Source organism: Zeus faber (genome assembly GCF_960531495.2).
Source record: "Zeus faber genome assembly, chromosome: 4".
Taxonomy (NCBI): Eukaryota; Metazoa; Chordata; class Actinopteri; order Zeiformes; family Zeidae; genus Zeus; species Zeus faber.
The window spans coordinates 8,042,893-8,059,283 of record NC_137191.1 but is presented as its reverse complement, the minus strand read 5'-3'; the positions used below and the strand labels follow the sequence as shown (position 1 = coordinate 8,059,283).

General features: G+C 40.2%; 2 protein-coding genes across 2 annotated transcripts; both read right to left on the bottom strand.

Moving 5' to 3' along the window:
* Positions 1 to 5: 5 nt before the first annotated feature.
* cwc25 (CWC25 spliceosome associated protein homolog) lies at positions 6 to 7,614 on the bottom strand. Its single transcript, XM_079999158.1, has 9 exons — positions 7,460 to 7,614; positions 7,171 to 7,343; positions 6,238 to 6,474; positions 5,831 to 5,900; positions 3,923 to 4,077; positions 3,712 to 3,772; positions 1,266 to 1,447; positions 640 to 807; positions 6 to 493 (listed from the first exon to the last, which is right to left on the bottom strand). Exons 1-9 carry the CDS (start codon positions 7,475 to 7,477, stop codon positions 379 to 381), a joined length of 1,179 nt encoding a protein of 392 aa, XP_079855284.1. The 5' UTR covers positions 7,478 to 7,614; the 3' UTR covers positions 6 to 378.
* An 867-nt stretch (positions 7,615 to 8,481) lies between these two features.
* sp6 (Sp6 transcription factor) lies at positions 8,482 to 16,146 on the bottom strand. Its single transcript, XM_079999647.1, has 2 exons — positions 16,041 to 16,146; positions 8,482 to 11,633 (listed from the first exon to the last, which is right to left on the bottom strand). The coding sequence occupies exon 2, from the start codon at positions 11,514 to 11,516 to the stop codon at positions 10,602 to 10,604; it is 915 nt and encodes a 304-aa protein (XP_079855773.1). The 5' UTR covers positions 11,517 to 11,633; positions 16,041 to 16,146; the 3' UTR covers positions 8,482 to 10,601.
* Positions 16,147 to 16,391: the final 245 nt, after the last annotated feature.

The following is a 16,391-nucleotide window of genomic DNA, read 5'->3' as shown; positions in this document are numbered from 1 at the left end:
TTGTTTTAAATGCCATCTTAAGTAGATGAGCTTTCCATATTTTCTTTATTAAAAAAAAAAAGTCCAATCACTGAAGTACATGATTCAGAATCAATTTTACAAAACACTTCAGCTAAAGGAAAATAAAAGAAGATATAAAGACATAACCTTCAAAATTGTAATGTACAAAGGACAGATAATCGTCAGTCATCACAGGCAGCGCCACAAGGACGGTGCATTTATGAAATTTGCTTTTCTATACAAATAGGGAGAGTTATTTACAGCGTGAGTCGTGGAGCCTCCTGCACGGCCGTCGGCCCCCTGGACCGCCCAGCATGACAGTCCGACGAAGAAGCGAACTGAACAAGCACAGTCGTCTGCAGCTGCCTCCTTTAGTCTTCACCTCCTCATGAAGTTCTTCTCCTGTGAAGCCACGGTGCGCTGTATGGAGTGGATGTTCCGTTTCACTCTGTCCTCCAGGGAAGAACTGGAGGCACTCTCCAGCTTCATGTCGCTGCGGGCGGAAAACAGCTCTTAATAATAAAGCCTGTCATGTCTAACTCATAAGCGGAAAGAATGGAAGAATGCTGGGAATTTCCTAAAAAAAAAAACGTTCATTCAACTCGATGTCCAGCTTTCTGCATACTGTCCAGCACTCACTGGATGAAGCCGGGGCGGCGCTCGTGCTTGGAAACCCGTTCGCGCGCCTTCTCCTTCTCCTCTTGTCGCTGGTACATTTTCACGGTGTGCCCCCGCTCTTCCTCTCGCTGCTTGGCAAAGTCCATCATTTGAAGTCTCTTATGCTCCAGCTCCTCTGCAGAAAGGTGTCTGCAATGGCACAGAATCGCAAAATGTTAAAAGTGAACATAGTGGTTGATTTTTTTTTTTTTAAATTTTTTAAATAAATGTATTATTATTATTATTATTATTATTATTAATATTATTATAGCGCTCTGTCTTGGTGTAAGGTGTGTTTTATGTTTAATAACATAATTAATGATATCAACAGCCAATTTGTTGTGTGTGAGATGCAGGCTGTAAAGAGGTAGGGAGGACAAATTTAACCCGTCAAATGAGTCAAGGTTCAGCAACTTTATAAAACACAAATAACTTTCGACAGAACACTGGCTCACACGTGGAGAGCCATGTGGACCTGTCAGTCTGAATGAGGAGTCGTATTCTAGGTGCATTTTAGACAAGCAAAAAAACAACAAAGCAACATATAAAAGACAATTGGACAAAGCCGTTGTCAGACTTTGGGGATGTTAAGATGTACAGATCCGTACTTGGATCGGTGGTTGTTATGCTTCTGGTAGTGCTCTCTCTGCGGAGCCAGGGCTCTCTGAGGGGGCTTGCCGTCCGACCACTTGGACGAGTGGTTTTCCCGGTTGTTCCTCGATGGAGAACTAGAGCGGCTTCTCTCCCGCCGCCCCCCATGAGCGGAGGACTGGTGATGTCTTTCAGGAACCTGAAAGAAGAGGAAACTCGTTTTTTACCCCTACTGAACTTCCCTAATAAGCAATGCATAATGCTTGATTTTTTTAATATAGAGAAACCAAAAGGTTTGCACAACCTTGAAAACATCAAGCATTTAACACACCGAGGCTTCAGAAAGTGACCTGTGTACGGTAAATAGGGAACAGCAGGACAACCTAAAAATATATAATTGTGTGAGCAGCACATCTCACACCGTGATTGAGTTATGGTTTAAGTGGCAACATTCTGAAAAATGCACCGTGTTTTAAAGGATAACTCCAGTACTTATTTATTTTTTCTCAATTTATTTTTGTCCGTCAATTCAGAAAAGAGCAAAATTCTCTCAATACTGGATACAATTTTAAATATTCTAATGACAATGACTTAGGTTGACTCCGAATGGTCAAAAAACATGGTTTGGGTTAAAAGATACTTATTTTACTAAGATATAACGTTTTTTCAAGTGATTTTGACAATCATCTTTTACATAAATGCCTGTTGAACGACGAGTGCAGCAACGGAAGCTATAAGGGAGCTGATAGAGAGTTTAAAAGATAAGATTACACAGACGGGTGCTTCTGTTTTGGAGCAATGGATGCCAACCTAGGAGGGAGGCATAGCAAGAGGCGTGAGAGTCAGAGGAGGAGGACGAGGAAGATCAAGGAGAGCCATAATCTCTCATGAAATCCGGGCAACCTTGGTTAAACACGTGGTCAACAATGGTCCAACAATGAGGGAGGCTGGGCAGAGTAGAACCAAACTAGCGCAGGTTCACAGTATCGTCCAAAATGGGAATAGGTAATAAATCTACTTTCATTACAGTATATCAATACAGTACTCAGTACTGTATACAGTACATTTTTATATTATTTGCTCTGTATGTAGAACGCTTCACACATCCAACTTTGTGTTTGATGGGATGTATACATTATTTTGGGGGAAAAAACATTTGTTTATATTACAGTATATTTGTGTTTTATATTCGGGTATAAAAATATTATACCAATATATTTTACAATAGACTACGGTACATAAGAAGTAAGTATAACACTGGACATGCAAAAGGCATAAGTCTCCTGATGACATTCATACTAGTGCTTTCCATTCATATAAGTGTTTCTACATTCTACATTGAGCACATCAGCGTTCCATCGGTTCTTAGAGATGTTTATTGATACGATGGTTTGCCGTGTCATTTCAAAAGATTTTTTTTGAGAATACATAATTGTTCATACATACATACATAGTTTTAAATGCAGAGTTTCATTTTGCAGTAGATTTGCCGAGTTTTGCCTTTTGCGTGTGTGTTTTTGGATTTGTTTGTGGAGTTCTGAGAATGACGTATGTTTTCAGAAAACGTGTGTAAACAATTGAGGAAAACTATTCCCCAGAGGGAAATTCAGGCGTTATCTCTGCATGACTGTGTAGTCTGCATATAATAACCATTTTTCTACCCTTTAAACAAAATTGCAGAAATGGCATCCAGTGCTATTTTGAAGTATATAAGACGAGGTAGTTCACCTCAAACAATGTGGGAGAAACCGAGGGAAAGCCGTTTGCTCTTAATTCTAAGGTATAATTGCCACTGAGAACAGAGTCGAGTCAATTACTGAAAGAGCACACAACCTTCTGCTGAGCATGGTTATGGCAGCGGCAGCAAAATACTATGATGACGTTTCAAAAACAGAGGAGATAGTGACACAAGTCTGCAATAAGGGGAAAATGAGTAGAGCCGGATAAAGAGGAAGATCAGCATCCTGGGAACGCCCAGCCCTTAATACCACAATTACAATTTGCGGAAACCAAAAGCTATTCTGCCAAAAGGGAAGATGACCTCAAACTATGTGTTAAAATTGCTCAAGATTCATCTGCAAATGTATTGAATGGATATTTTACTCCAGGCACCTTCGCAAAAAAAAGCTTTTGTATACTCTAATCCACTGTACATGTGATGAAGTAATGTTAGATAAATCAAATTAGCTGCCTCCTAACGAGTGATGTCCTAATATAGTGGATTAATCTAAAGGTTGTTTGTAAGTACAAGTGTCTAGTATTTAAATCATCAAAATGTACACATCAAACAATATGTTAACTGACAAAAGTATTCATTTTTGATGAACATTGACTTTGAAATTAAATACAACTAAGGCTTATTTCCAAAGATACTTTGTAACAAACAAACATTTGATTAGTTGAATAGTTGTTCAACCTGGCCACCAACTATTTAACTATTTCAAGCTCAACTTTTTCACGTACCTGAAGTCCATAGATGGGAACATGATGGGAGTGATAGGAGGATTCCTCCTTCGAATGGGACCTAAGAACAGGCAGCAAGGCACGTCAGCCCTCTCAGAAATGTAAAGTAATCGTAAACAAGCCAAAACATACAACTTTGATTGTTATTTACACAGCTTTAGGAAAACCAGGTGCACATTTTTTGAAACTTGATAGATCATTGAGTTCATACCTGTGCTTTTTGTGGTATTCCTCCTCCTCAGAGAGTGAACTTGTGCTCCTTCTTTTATGTTTCTTCTCCCTTTTCCTCTCTTTATCGCCCCTCTTTTCCTTCTTCTCCTTCTTTCTTTTCTTTTTTTTATCTTTCTTCTCAAGATTTTGACGTAGCTGCAGGAAAGCAGAATGGCACAACTGTAAGAGGTAATAATTCTGACTGGAATATGCGCACATCGGTGTTGCCTTTGTCTTACACCGTCCCACCTCTTTTTTTTTTTTTTTTTTTTTTTAATTATTCAGCTTTCTCAGAGGTAGTAGTGTAATGGATCGTAGTTGATCTGTGATCCATACGGATCGCCCCCCATGGTCCGGCTCGCATGTGAACCGCAGGTCAATTGCAAAATGTAACCATCATCATGAAATACAGTTGTACTGCCACTGTTACTTTTTAAACTCATAATTCCATAAATCTCTACAGAGTTGTAATGAAAAGAAGAAAGACAAGACATGCGTGCTGTGTTTTACTCTGGAGCGCAATGATTGGTTCATAGAGTGTCACAGTTCTGATTCAAAATCAAAAATAGATCTAACTGAGCGTTCGATTTCAAATTTCAAAAACACAATCAGGTTCGGGATTCTCTACGCATTTTTGTGGGTAATATTGTCTGACATAAATGTGACCTCAAATGTGACATTATATGAAAATACACTGTGTACTGTATCACTGCACCGGAGCTTTTGGGGGGAGGTGGTGAACCAATAGCCCGAGCCACAGGAGCCGGAGTCCAGCTTGTGCCTTCTAATCATTTAAAGATAAAGTGTGCTCTGATTAAATAAAATATGATATATTTAATAATATGTCCAGTTGATTTGTCCACTTGAGAGGGCAGAACAGAGAAGCAGCTTGTAATAAGTGCAGCTACGCACCTGTACGCGCTCCATAAGAGTAGTTAACGTTATGGATATGATTTGGATTGTGATATCAAAAGACAAGATAATAATGTTGAACTGAACATGATGCTGTGATAAGTTAAGTAGAATTTGAAAAAAGTAAATAAAAATAAAAGTCAGATTAGAGAAGAACGTACAGAGGGGACAATGACGTGGAGGAGAAGAGACACCTGCAGCGGCGTTAAAAGTTTGTCTCTTACAGCTCCCAAGCATTTATTTTCTCTATGAATTTGTATGAAATATTTTGTTTATATTTATTCCACTGCAAAAAAATAACATTATTTGGAATGATTTAATGTGACTGGACTCAAAGTTACTTTTTAAAAAACAAGTGTTTTCTTTACAAATCAAGACTAGATAGGGTTAGGACTGAAAAAATGTTTAAATTGAAAATCGAATCGTATATTGAGAGACGCCGACTTCACTACAACGACGACTGTACTTCTTCATTCTAAACCGATTTTCATGAAATTTAGTTTGTTATTAACGTGAGAAATTGAACATGATACTGGTTACTGTTACTGGAATTAAATTCAGTTACTGGGGGCGGATCTGATCATATTTTTTCACTCACTACCATAAATAAAGAAGGTATCATGCGTGCCTTATATTGCACTTTAATTTAACAATTGAGAATTTAAAATATTATATATTTTAAGATTGTTATTTAAACATTGGACTTCTTGAATGTTGTTTTTATTTAAGCCCATGGGCAAAAGTTCCTTTCAGTGCTTTACAAAATAAATGGAAAGCAAAGTTATATTTGTCTCACTTTTTACATTTTTTTTATTGCTGATCCGATCCATGACTCAAAACCGTGATACGATCCGACCCGTGAGTTTTGTGATCCGTTGCACCCCTAATCAGAGCATATGCTCAAAGCTCACCAATCACTCTGTATCTATACGTTTAATGACCTCAGGTCAACGTTGTTACTGAACCACCTCAGCAATAATTGTAAGTATTCTCTTACCATTTCTTTAATCATCTTCATCTTCACTGGGTTGGTCAAGACTTCTCTTTTCTTTTCTTCCTCACGTTTTCTTTAAAGCAAAAATAAGACTTTTTACACAAGAACAGTGAATAATCAAATGATTTTGCCTTTAAACAAGTATCGATTCATCCAAAATGGGAAATTTATGGTGTTGCAGTGGAAAACATTAAAACAAGAGGCAATAATAAAGTCATTAGAATTTTAAATAAGAAAAAAAGCAATACACACTAAACCTAAAACATATATCAATACATAACCGTATCAACAATTTACATTCTGACAAAAGTAGGACCTGTGAAAAATTTCTATAAACAACAAAAAGGCACGGAGCAGCTGAAACCGGCTGCCAGCTCGACCAGCGCCGGAAGTATTTGAGATGCACTGACCTGATTTCAAACAGGGGGTCTTCCCTGATCTTTGCAGCCAAATCCAGGTTGGACGCAGGGGTGGTAGGGTTGAAGATGGACCCGGGCAGGAGGCCTGTCTGGGCAGACGGGCCGCTCTCAGGCTCCTCGTACTGCTCTGTGATCTGCTTGTCGATGGGACGTCCCATCAGATACTCATCCCTGGACACCTGGCCGCCTGGACCCTGGTACATCCAGTCCAGGCGGTCATCCTTCTTTCTATAACCAGATGATTGATAAACATTACAACTAGGGAAATTGTGATCATGGAATTTTAGTTGATTCTCATACAAATGATATCATTCAACAATTTAATTGTCTGTATATAATGTATTTATACCACAGTTATAGTGGCATGCATTAAACGTGTAACGTATATAATGCAGAAGAGCCATGGACCAGCGATGGACACTAATCACCTGGTCCCCGGGCGCGTCCACGTATGCTGCCCACTGCTCCTGGCTGTGCCCCCAGAGGAAGGACAAGCCAGGATGGGTTAAATGCAGAGGAACCATTTCACCGGCCACCATTAAAGCATGTGCATGTGTGTGCAAGCATGTGTTGTAGTGTGACCACTAAAGACTGTTTCTTCTTCTTCTTTCTTTCTTTCTTTCTTTCTTTCTTCTTTAATGACATTGAGGATTGGAGCGTAAATTTAGGAAGACAGTTAATTTTTCTCAACCCAAGTGATTCACATTCTATTTGTTGCAACCTTTCTACCAATGGCTCAAAATTCCCCTTCAATTTGAATGGAAACAAATGACTGTGGAATACTTCACGATTTTTGCAGAAGAAAAAAACGCGATCGCGATCAGGGGATTATATAATAATTGTGACAGCTCCATTGACAGCACACAGCGGATACACCGTTCTCCCTCCGTTTAATTAAGGTGGAAGTAGACACTCGAAACCCACTTGAGAGCACCCGTTTCCTGCGCAAATTTGGTGATTTCCTCCCGGGCTCGTTCTTCTTTTAGCTCCTTCTGGAGCTCCTCGATCTTCTTTCGTTCAGCCTCGTGTTTCTGTTCCGCTTTCCAGACCCGTTCGATGTTTTTCATCGTCTGGGGGTGCCAGCTCTTTTTCAGATTCTGGATAAAAGCGAGAAAGAGAGAAGGGTAAACAAAGTCACCGGCACGGATAGTGAGCTAACAAGCTAGGCTAGCGAGCTTTTGTTATTGAAAGGTGATGTTTAGTTTCTACTTACGAGGTCACCGCCTCCCATCTTGACAAGTTGTCGCTTTATTCAATATGAATGAAAGGCTGTAGAATGATGAAGTAGGTCCGCCGTCGTTTTTTAAATCACTTATATTTCACAGGCTCCCAAGCCATCTAGCCTTGACAGTCCTTGTGTACAACGGCCATTTCTTTTTAGGTTGACGTAATTTCCGGTGGGGTCACTTCCGGTGTACAACGGCCATTTCTTTTCAGGTTGACGTAATTTCCGGTTGGGTCACTTCCGGTTAATTCACGGCGCAACTGTTGCTATGCTGCGCTTTCCTGAATTAGGACTCGGAAAAATCCGCCCGGTGGCTCGGTAAAGTCTAAAGAAATGGCAATTTAAATTAGAATTCCAAATCGGAATTTCCTGGTAGATCGCTCGGGCCGGGTTTGTCAAGATAACAACCCTGACGTCACGGCAACAACCCTAATCACGTCGTTAACGGCCAACAAAATTCCCTCGCATCTGGTTTCATTGAAAAACTACGTCTAACTTCGATCTAAACTACTTGTCTCGTCTCTATGTCGTGTTTGTGGTTTGTAGAGTTTACTCGCACGTTTTCCCAAAACAGAAGCAATCGAACCCATCCGTGTTAGCTCGAAGGTTACAATTACGGACACGGGAATGCCCCTTTCCGAGGCTGTTAGAACGCAGCATAATCAATACGTCACGATCAGTAATATGCAACTCAACGTTATTATTATATATTATTATATTATTATTATACTCACTTTATTATTCACTTGTTGTACTACATCTTATTATTATTATTATTATTATTATTATTATTTCAGCAAGTCTCAGCAACCTCCTCCAAGCCTGCCCGTTAGCGCATGCGTGTTTGTTTGTGCTCATGTGCGTGAGAAAGCGCGTCCGTGTCCGTGTTTGTTTGTGTATAAGCTGCTCAGTCACCTGCATAAAAAAACCCAAATAAACACAGAGACAGTGTACTGTTTATTTCATATGGGATTTGTTTGGATTACAATGCAAGCAGCTACACGGTGACATTTAAATTAATAGAATAAAAACACATATTACACTTTCTACAGCTAGAAAATACTACACCAACCAAATAAAATATTTTTTAAATCTTGTCCTTTTGACCAACATGAAGAAAAAAAAATATTAGCCTATAATAATAATAATAATAATAATAATAATAATAGACAAATATGCACAAATGTCTTCCCATTCCTTAGTTTCCATTCATACAGTATAACAGAGCCTCCAATAGTGAAAGCGCCCTAATTTAAAACAAACAATAATAATATCTCAGTGTAATCTCTGGTGAGTTGCATATAAGTTCTATTTGTGTTTAGAAACCTGAAAAATGCCTGTATTGCATGCTACAAAACTACTGTACCTGCCATTTTAAAGCAACCCACACAATAAGTGCTAGGTATATTGCTGTTGTATCAAAGGTTGCTCTTTTGTATTATTTCCGCACAGTTTTTGGTGTAAGTGTTGAACTGCTATTAAACAAGGATATTGATGATGTGCTTCATTTATTAAAAAATTAAAAAAAATAAAATAAAATAAAAAATAGTTTGTCAGTGTGGTCAACAAACCAGGATCTTATTTTTGCATGCATAGGTCTTAACGGCATGCAGAAATGATGTATCCAGTGGAAGACTCAAGCGGAGTCCTGACACTGTCTTGGATTAATATTTTGTTTTTAAAAAACGAAGTAAATGTTAAGTAGAAATCCAAATATCACTTTGCTTCATTCTGTATTGTTTTAGTTGAAAGACTACATTTTTATACATTTCAACTTAAGAAAATTATATACTTTTCATATAATACAATTGCATTAATACTACATCAGCTCTCATAATTATTCATTATAACATTTGTCTACACACAGTGAATTTATTCTTTATCAGATTTGGTCTCTATTGCCATTTTGACTGCTTAGAGATACACCCAATTTTTGTGGAATGTAATTGCAAAGGGATGGAAGAAAAAAAACGAATCTATGTAATTTCCAGTGTCTCATTATATCTTGACAAAGCGTTCTCATAAATCGAAGAAATTTGAAGAGTGGAAAAATGTTAGAGCTGAAACAACATAAAATGTTTGCCAAGACCTATTTCTCTATTCATGCTGGCTTAACAAAAAGGGGAAAAAAACTGTTTGCTCGACTTAAACAACTGCACAAGAATTTTAAACAAATCTTCAAGTAACAGTTGGTAACCATGTTTCACTGTAAACAGGCCAGCAAGTCGTCTTCAGTTTACTTTACTCCAAGTATTTTTCAAACTGTCTACTGATAACAGTAGCACTAGCAGCTATGGAAGTCCTACCAGCAAGCTCTGGCTCTAGCTTGGTTTCTACCTACCCTCCTTTCAATTTGGCATAAAGGCGGAAGAAGGCACGCCTGGTTAGGCAGTCATGTCATGTGCTATGTTCACTGTGTCTCACTCCATATATCAGCCTGGAAGGGCTTGTTGAAATGGGAATGTTGAAATTCCCTCCGGCTACCAGACCCCGGGACCAGTGGGGAAATTCAGGAGTGATGAGACAGGCAATGTTCAATTGAATTGTGTGCAATATTTGTAAATATTTACCCATTTACCAATATTTTAATAATTTATTCTATTACTCTTTCGGTGTGTACGTGGTCGCTAAAGTGCCTTTATAAGCACATATTTTCATTGTCAGTGGCAGATGTTCAGCCACAACAATTTCAAGCGTTGCTGCTCCTCCTCCTTTACCTGACAAAACGCTGATGCATTCTGGTATTGGTTCAATGGTTCCATCGAAATTGAAAAGTGATGCTGGGTTGAAGGCTGATGCGGTCGTCTGCATGTGGGCATCATTTCCAGAAACATGGAAACATTCCAGAATGATGTCTGAAGTGATACGAAGTGACCGCAGTGAGTCAGTCCGACTGGCCAGTATAGAAAAAGGCTCTGTCTTCATATAACTTTCCTTCAGGAAAGATGTCTTATATCATTCCACTCTCTGTCTCCACTCAGATAACTGCAGATGTCTTGACTCAAACCAAACTAATGGATTCACAAGAGAGTAAAAAATGGCTTTTCTAAAGCTGGAGTCTATCATAAAAATCTCTATGACAAATAAAAATAAGATAAAGGATCACTGAATTCTTCCTGAAAAAATGCACTTAGCTCGACTGCCCTGTTATACCTGAGACTAATGGATCTGTCTCGCATTTCATCTTAAGTGGTGGCTCTGTGGCATCAGACGCATGTGAGGATGATGGAGGAGGTGTGGGTGTTTCGAAGACCTTATCCATCCTTCCTTCTCCGTTCACCCGCTCATCTCCCTGCCCTGGTGAGGATTCATGTGTGCGCATATGCTTGGCCAGGTGGTCATTGCGCATGAATACTCTGGGACACAGAGCACAGCTGAACTTTTTGGCACCAGTGTGTGTTTGTAAGTGACGCTGAAGTTCATCGGAGCGGGTAAATCGCTTGCCACAGAAGAGCCAGTTGCAGACAAATGGACGGTCCCCGCTGTGCCAGCGCAGGTGAGCCTTGAGGTGGGAGGTTTTGGCATAGGCTTTGCCACATCCAGGAATGTGGCAGTTGTGCATGTGCTTTCTTCTGCCATCGTCGGCGCTCTGACCCAGCTGTTCGGCGTGAACACAGTTGGGGCACCGGCACAGAGCCTGGCCAGCACCCCTGGCGGAGGAGCGTCGTTGGGACTTTGGTCGGGCTGAGGCAGCACTCTCCTGTGGTTCTTCCAGGGAGAAAGGTTCTGGCTGGAGCATTTCTTGAGCAAGTGGCTCCATCTTGAAACCATCCTGTGGGTAGAGGTGAGCAGAGTGAGAGGCCGGGGCCAGCTGAGCGGGGGGAAGAGTACACAGCTGGGGTTCAGAGCCATAAGGCCCCAGAGAGGGTTGAAGTCCCATGGAGCTCCCTGTACCTACTGCAGGCAACCCTACTCCCTGCCCTGCCTGCAAGTCCATCCAGCTCCCAGGACCAGTGTGGAGGTCCCACCAGGAGGGAATGTTCATGTCTTCTGAACCTGCACCAGGTGGTGCTGTTCTCAGCCAGGGTTCATACGGGTGGGCCATTCGTCTGTTACAGGTTCGAGGATGATGATGAGAACTGAAGATTCAAATAGTTGGTTTTGGGATCTTGGATAATGCAGAGACTCAGCACATTGTGGGATGGCCACAGAGAGAAGAAACCTAAAAAAAAAAGAGCAACAGACAGATTAATATCTCTTCTATATTTTCCCATCAACAACATTAAACCATCTCAGTACGGTGGATACAAGTGCAAAACTTTCAAGAGCGTAAACTGCCCACACATTTCAGTCCAAATCCACTAACCACATGAAAATAGCCACCCTAAACACACCTCCCTCGTTGCCATGGATACCAAAGTTCTCACGGTGCGCGGCCAAGGAGAGAGAAGCGAAGGGAAGAGAGGGAGGCGGAGCGCGCAAGACAGAGAGCGCAAGACGTGTCCAGGCAGAGGCCTAGCACATGCATCCGCTGCCAGGTACTTCCCATGGAGGACAGTCAAAGAGCAGCGCAAAAAAAAAAACATCATCCGCCCCGTGCAGAGGCAGAGGAGGAGTGAGATAAACGCTGGCGAGATGGGGGAGGGAAAGTAGAAAAGGGGAGTGTTGACAGGAGTGCAGTCTGGTAAAGGAGGAAGATCCAGGGAGGTATGGCTGCAGGCCAAACTCTATTTGTACGTCTGAGGTTTGAGGAGATGGAGCTTGGCAGACAGAAGAACCTGTTTTTTTGTGAATCACACATGATTTACAACAACAGGCCCTCGAGCGAGTTGCAGAAAAGGGGCCCCTAAAAAAAACTAAAACGCCCCGCCTCTTACACACTGGCGGCAGAGGGCATCAACAGTTGCAGCCCTGACAGCGTTCAGGAGCCTGAGAACAGTCCAACAAAAACAATGCGTCAATTACTTAATGTGGATAATGATTAGCACACGCTCTCAAGCAGAACCCAGTCACCCGGCGTTCCCCTAGTAGGTACATTGCTGCTATCTTTGAAATTATTACCCTCCCACCCCCTACCCCGGTTCACATTTTTGAAGGTGACACGATCCTTGTCGGAATTCAAGAAATTGGCAGAAGTTTCCGATGAACAAGCCGAAAGCAAAACGCCACGGGGCTGTGCTCGGCCCAAAGCCTGCCCCGGTCCCAAACCATCTTTTGGCCCCCCACCTCTGCCGCTGTCCTACAGAATGCACAATTATCTTTACTGCAGGAAACAATAAAGCAGTCTTCTGGGGTCGTTTTCATTTCGTCTTCAGATCATGGCCTGCGATAAGAAATCTTTGACGGCTATCTGCATAGGGTCACCCCACTCCAACTGCAATGGACACACATCCTGTAAATATCTAGGACCTTTACAGCCTGATAGGGTACACACATTGTTTAACATAAGTGTGTCAGGAGACACGCCATGTCTATCAGCTTGACATTTAAAGATCCCACTCTCGAAATCTCAATTTGGCGAGTCAGCCCAGCCAGGCCAACGGGATAATAAGTGATATATTATACTTGAATCTCCAAGGATCACTTATAACCCACCATCGGGGACGCTTTCTGGTTGTAATGAAATCGTAAAGCAATTAGTTTGGAATTCCCGAATGAAAAGTGTGGTGTTAAAGGTCGAGCTGATTTATTTTGTTGTCACCCTGGAGCCAGGGCTACTACTCTGTAATTTTTTGGGAATGCAAGTCAGACACGGAGTGGAACCGTCCCTCTTTCCCTGCCCCCCCAGCCCCCCCCCCCCCATTCTCTGGAATAACCGTAAACAAGCAGAGCGAACAGTATCCTCCTCCATTCATAAAAGTGCCGGTCGGCCTCGCAGCTCCTAAGGGAAACAGCTGGCTTGGGGCCCCGGGGGGATGGCAGCGAGGAAGGAGGAGAAGGAAGAGGAGGAGGAGGATGGTACAGAGCGACGACAGGGCTGGGGTCATAAAACCTGCCCGGCCAGGAACCAGCACAGCCCCTGGTTTACAAGCCTGCCATTGGAAAGAGGCACACAGGGGGTGAAACATCACAGGACATGAAGAGACAGCTCCGCTATGTTTGATCCTTTGGACACTGGCTGGGGGAAAATTCCTAAAGAGCAACGTATAAAGATGAACACATTTACTTTTGGTGGTGTAATTAAAAAATTATAACAGTTCCAAAACTAAGATAGTCACACTGTCACATCTGCGCTCTCGGGAGACACTTTGGGTCTCATGCATTTGGGGTATGTTTTTTTTTGTGTAAATAGTGGAAAATGATACCAAATGAAGCTTCAAAGTGTTTTCTTTCTTATCTTCTTTGCTCTTTCTATCTTACTGTTGATATGTAAATTGTTCCCAAACTTTTCTTACCAGCTTTACTCCCTTGCACTGATTGAACAGTCAAAAACTGATTTGTAAATCAACATCAGACATTGAAATGAAGGCTTTTAAAAAGGCTTTTTAACCTTTTTGTTGAAAAAAATGTCCTACACACCCTTTCTTGTTTTTGTTCTGTGTGTGCTAAAGCCTTACTCCAAACTTCCAATCTCTTATCATGCTGTAATACACCTTTTTTTTCTCCACTTAAATGACAAATGATATTCCCTGGAGTGGAAAAAAAACTTGCAAACTAAGAAACAAATGCATTTTTAATCTGAAAGATAAGGGATACATCAGGAATTTCATTTTACATAATTCACATGAATTTTTCTTCATATACAACTTTAAATATATTTGAACTACAATATTGTATGTACTGTTTACAGTATAAATGCAACAATCACTAATGTTATATACAGTATTATACACCTTTTCCTTTCTTCTGCACAGAGCTTGCGTGTGGTGGGATTGAAGAAGAGGAAGCAGATGAATTATTTTAACCATAGCCGAGCCAAGGTTTTAAATTATGTCCTTCAAACTTGTTTGAAATTATAAATTTGAGATTATAAATGTTCCTGGAAGAATCAATTTAGTAAGAAAGGAGAAAGGGACATAGTAGTACAAAGGACAAAGTACACCTCCCCATGAATAAGAATATTCTGTTTATGCTTTATTTCAATTCTGACTCCTCAAATATATGTGAAATTCCTTTATTTTATTTATTCTATTGCCTTTATATTGAAACTATAAATGTTATAGTATTTGCTTTTAAATAACATTATTATTATCTATAGTTATTTGATCCAGATGATAAATCAAAATCCTTAATATATTTTAACCATTTTTGAAAAAAACATAGTGTCATGCTATCATAACAGAATTTCTGGTATAAATATAAATCCTACCATAAAATATTTAAAGGATCAGCTATAATAATGATTTCATTCATGATTAATAAAATGGCACAGTTTATAATCTAACAATTACCTATAATTTGAGCAATTTACGACATATAAATCTATTTTTTTTATAAAAACATTGTGATGATCATCACATTAATGAAGATGAAATTATAATCGCATCCACATGCACTGAAAAAAATATGGTTTGCAAAATTCAAGATGATGTTTTTTCATTTAATTTGAATGCATATTTTGAATGTGTCTGTGCGTTATTGCTGGTTTTAGCTTCTGGTATATACTGAATAAATAATACAATATTATATGAAATATTATACAAATATAATATGGCCAAAATCCTGGAGGCACATTGAAGTCTATTTCGAGGTAATTACAACAAATTGTAATTACTAATTAAACATGAAACAAACTATTTAATAATTAATGAAACACGCTTTTCTACGTGACGTGAAGTACTCATAGACATAAATATAAGCAATTCTATTTGATCCTAAGAATCTGGGAACTGCATTGTTATTGTCTTACGTGCATACACACAAAAATCAATATAAAAAAACAATACAGAAAAAAATATCTGATATGAAGTATAGAAAATATAGATCGTATATATAAAATAGCATGAATATCTAGATATCAACAATATCAGAAATATATATATATATATATAATCAAACTAATGCCCCAATAATTGTGACGGACGCTTTTTAATTATTTTCTCCTCCAAAATGATCTATAACTTGTTAAAGGATCCAGGTCCGTTTGAGTGAAGTTATTCCCAGATCCCAACAGAGAATAACTGACTCCTCCAACTCCAAACCGACAACGAGCTTGTGAACGAGCTAGTACTGTCTGCTCCCTTGAAAACCGTCTTTTCCACTTGAAGCAGGTCGACAACATTCTTCACACTTGGGCTAAACTCATAGTTCTTATTGACAACCAACTACACACGATCCCCGACGTTCCCAACCCAACCAGGCGCTACGGACGAGACAATAAGAAAATACAGAAGACAACACAAAAAAAACATAGAAGTAATCTAAGTTACTGCAAAAACTTTTATTTTCAACTTTTTATTTTACTTTGACCATTCAAAAAAAAAAAAAAAAAGATGATAAATCCCTGTCAGTATTTTGGGTTGGGGTTGACCGATACTCTTTTCAACTTATTGAAAATTGCACGGCGCAGGTTGATTATAATTTAACATTCGTATTCTCTTACGGCATTTACGGTTTTTATTTAGAACAACCCAGACATAGTCATAAACATATGATCTAATAATGACATGACACATAAATGGGCAGTTACCTGTGTGTCCTTGGAACTGCTGTGAAAGTCTTGAAGCGGTTGTTTTTGCTTACTCCATTCATTTAACGCGTCTCCCGCGGAGCGGAGGTCCTCATGGCTCGGACTCCTCTCCACGTTGCGGACGCTCCAGGTAAAGCAATCACGTTTTCGCGCACAGGTGAACGACGCGGAGAAGTGTCGGAGTCTCTGATTGGCCGCGGCGTCCGGGGGGGGGGACTGCCGCGAAGCTCCGCCTACTTCCGTTGCCGGCCTCTCCCTTGAAGATGCGGGGGGGGGGGGGTCAATTTGGGCTGAGCAGAAGAAAAAATGAAGGACAAACAAAACAAAAAAGTGTGTTTGTTTGTGTTTACA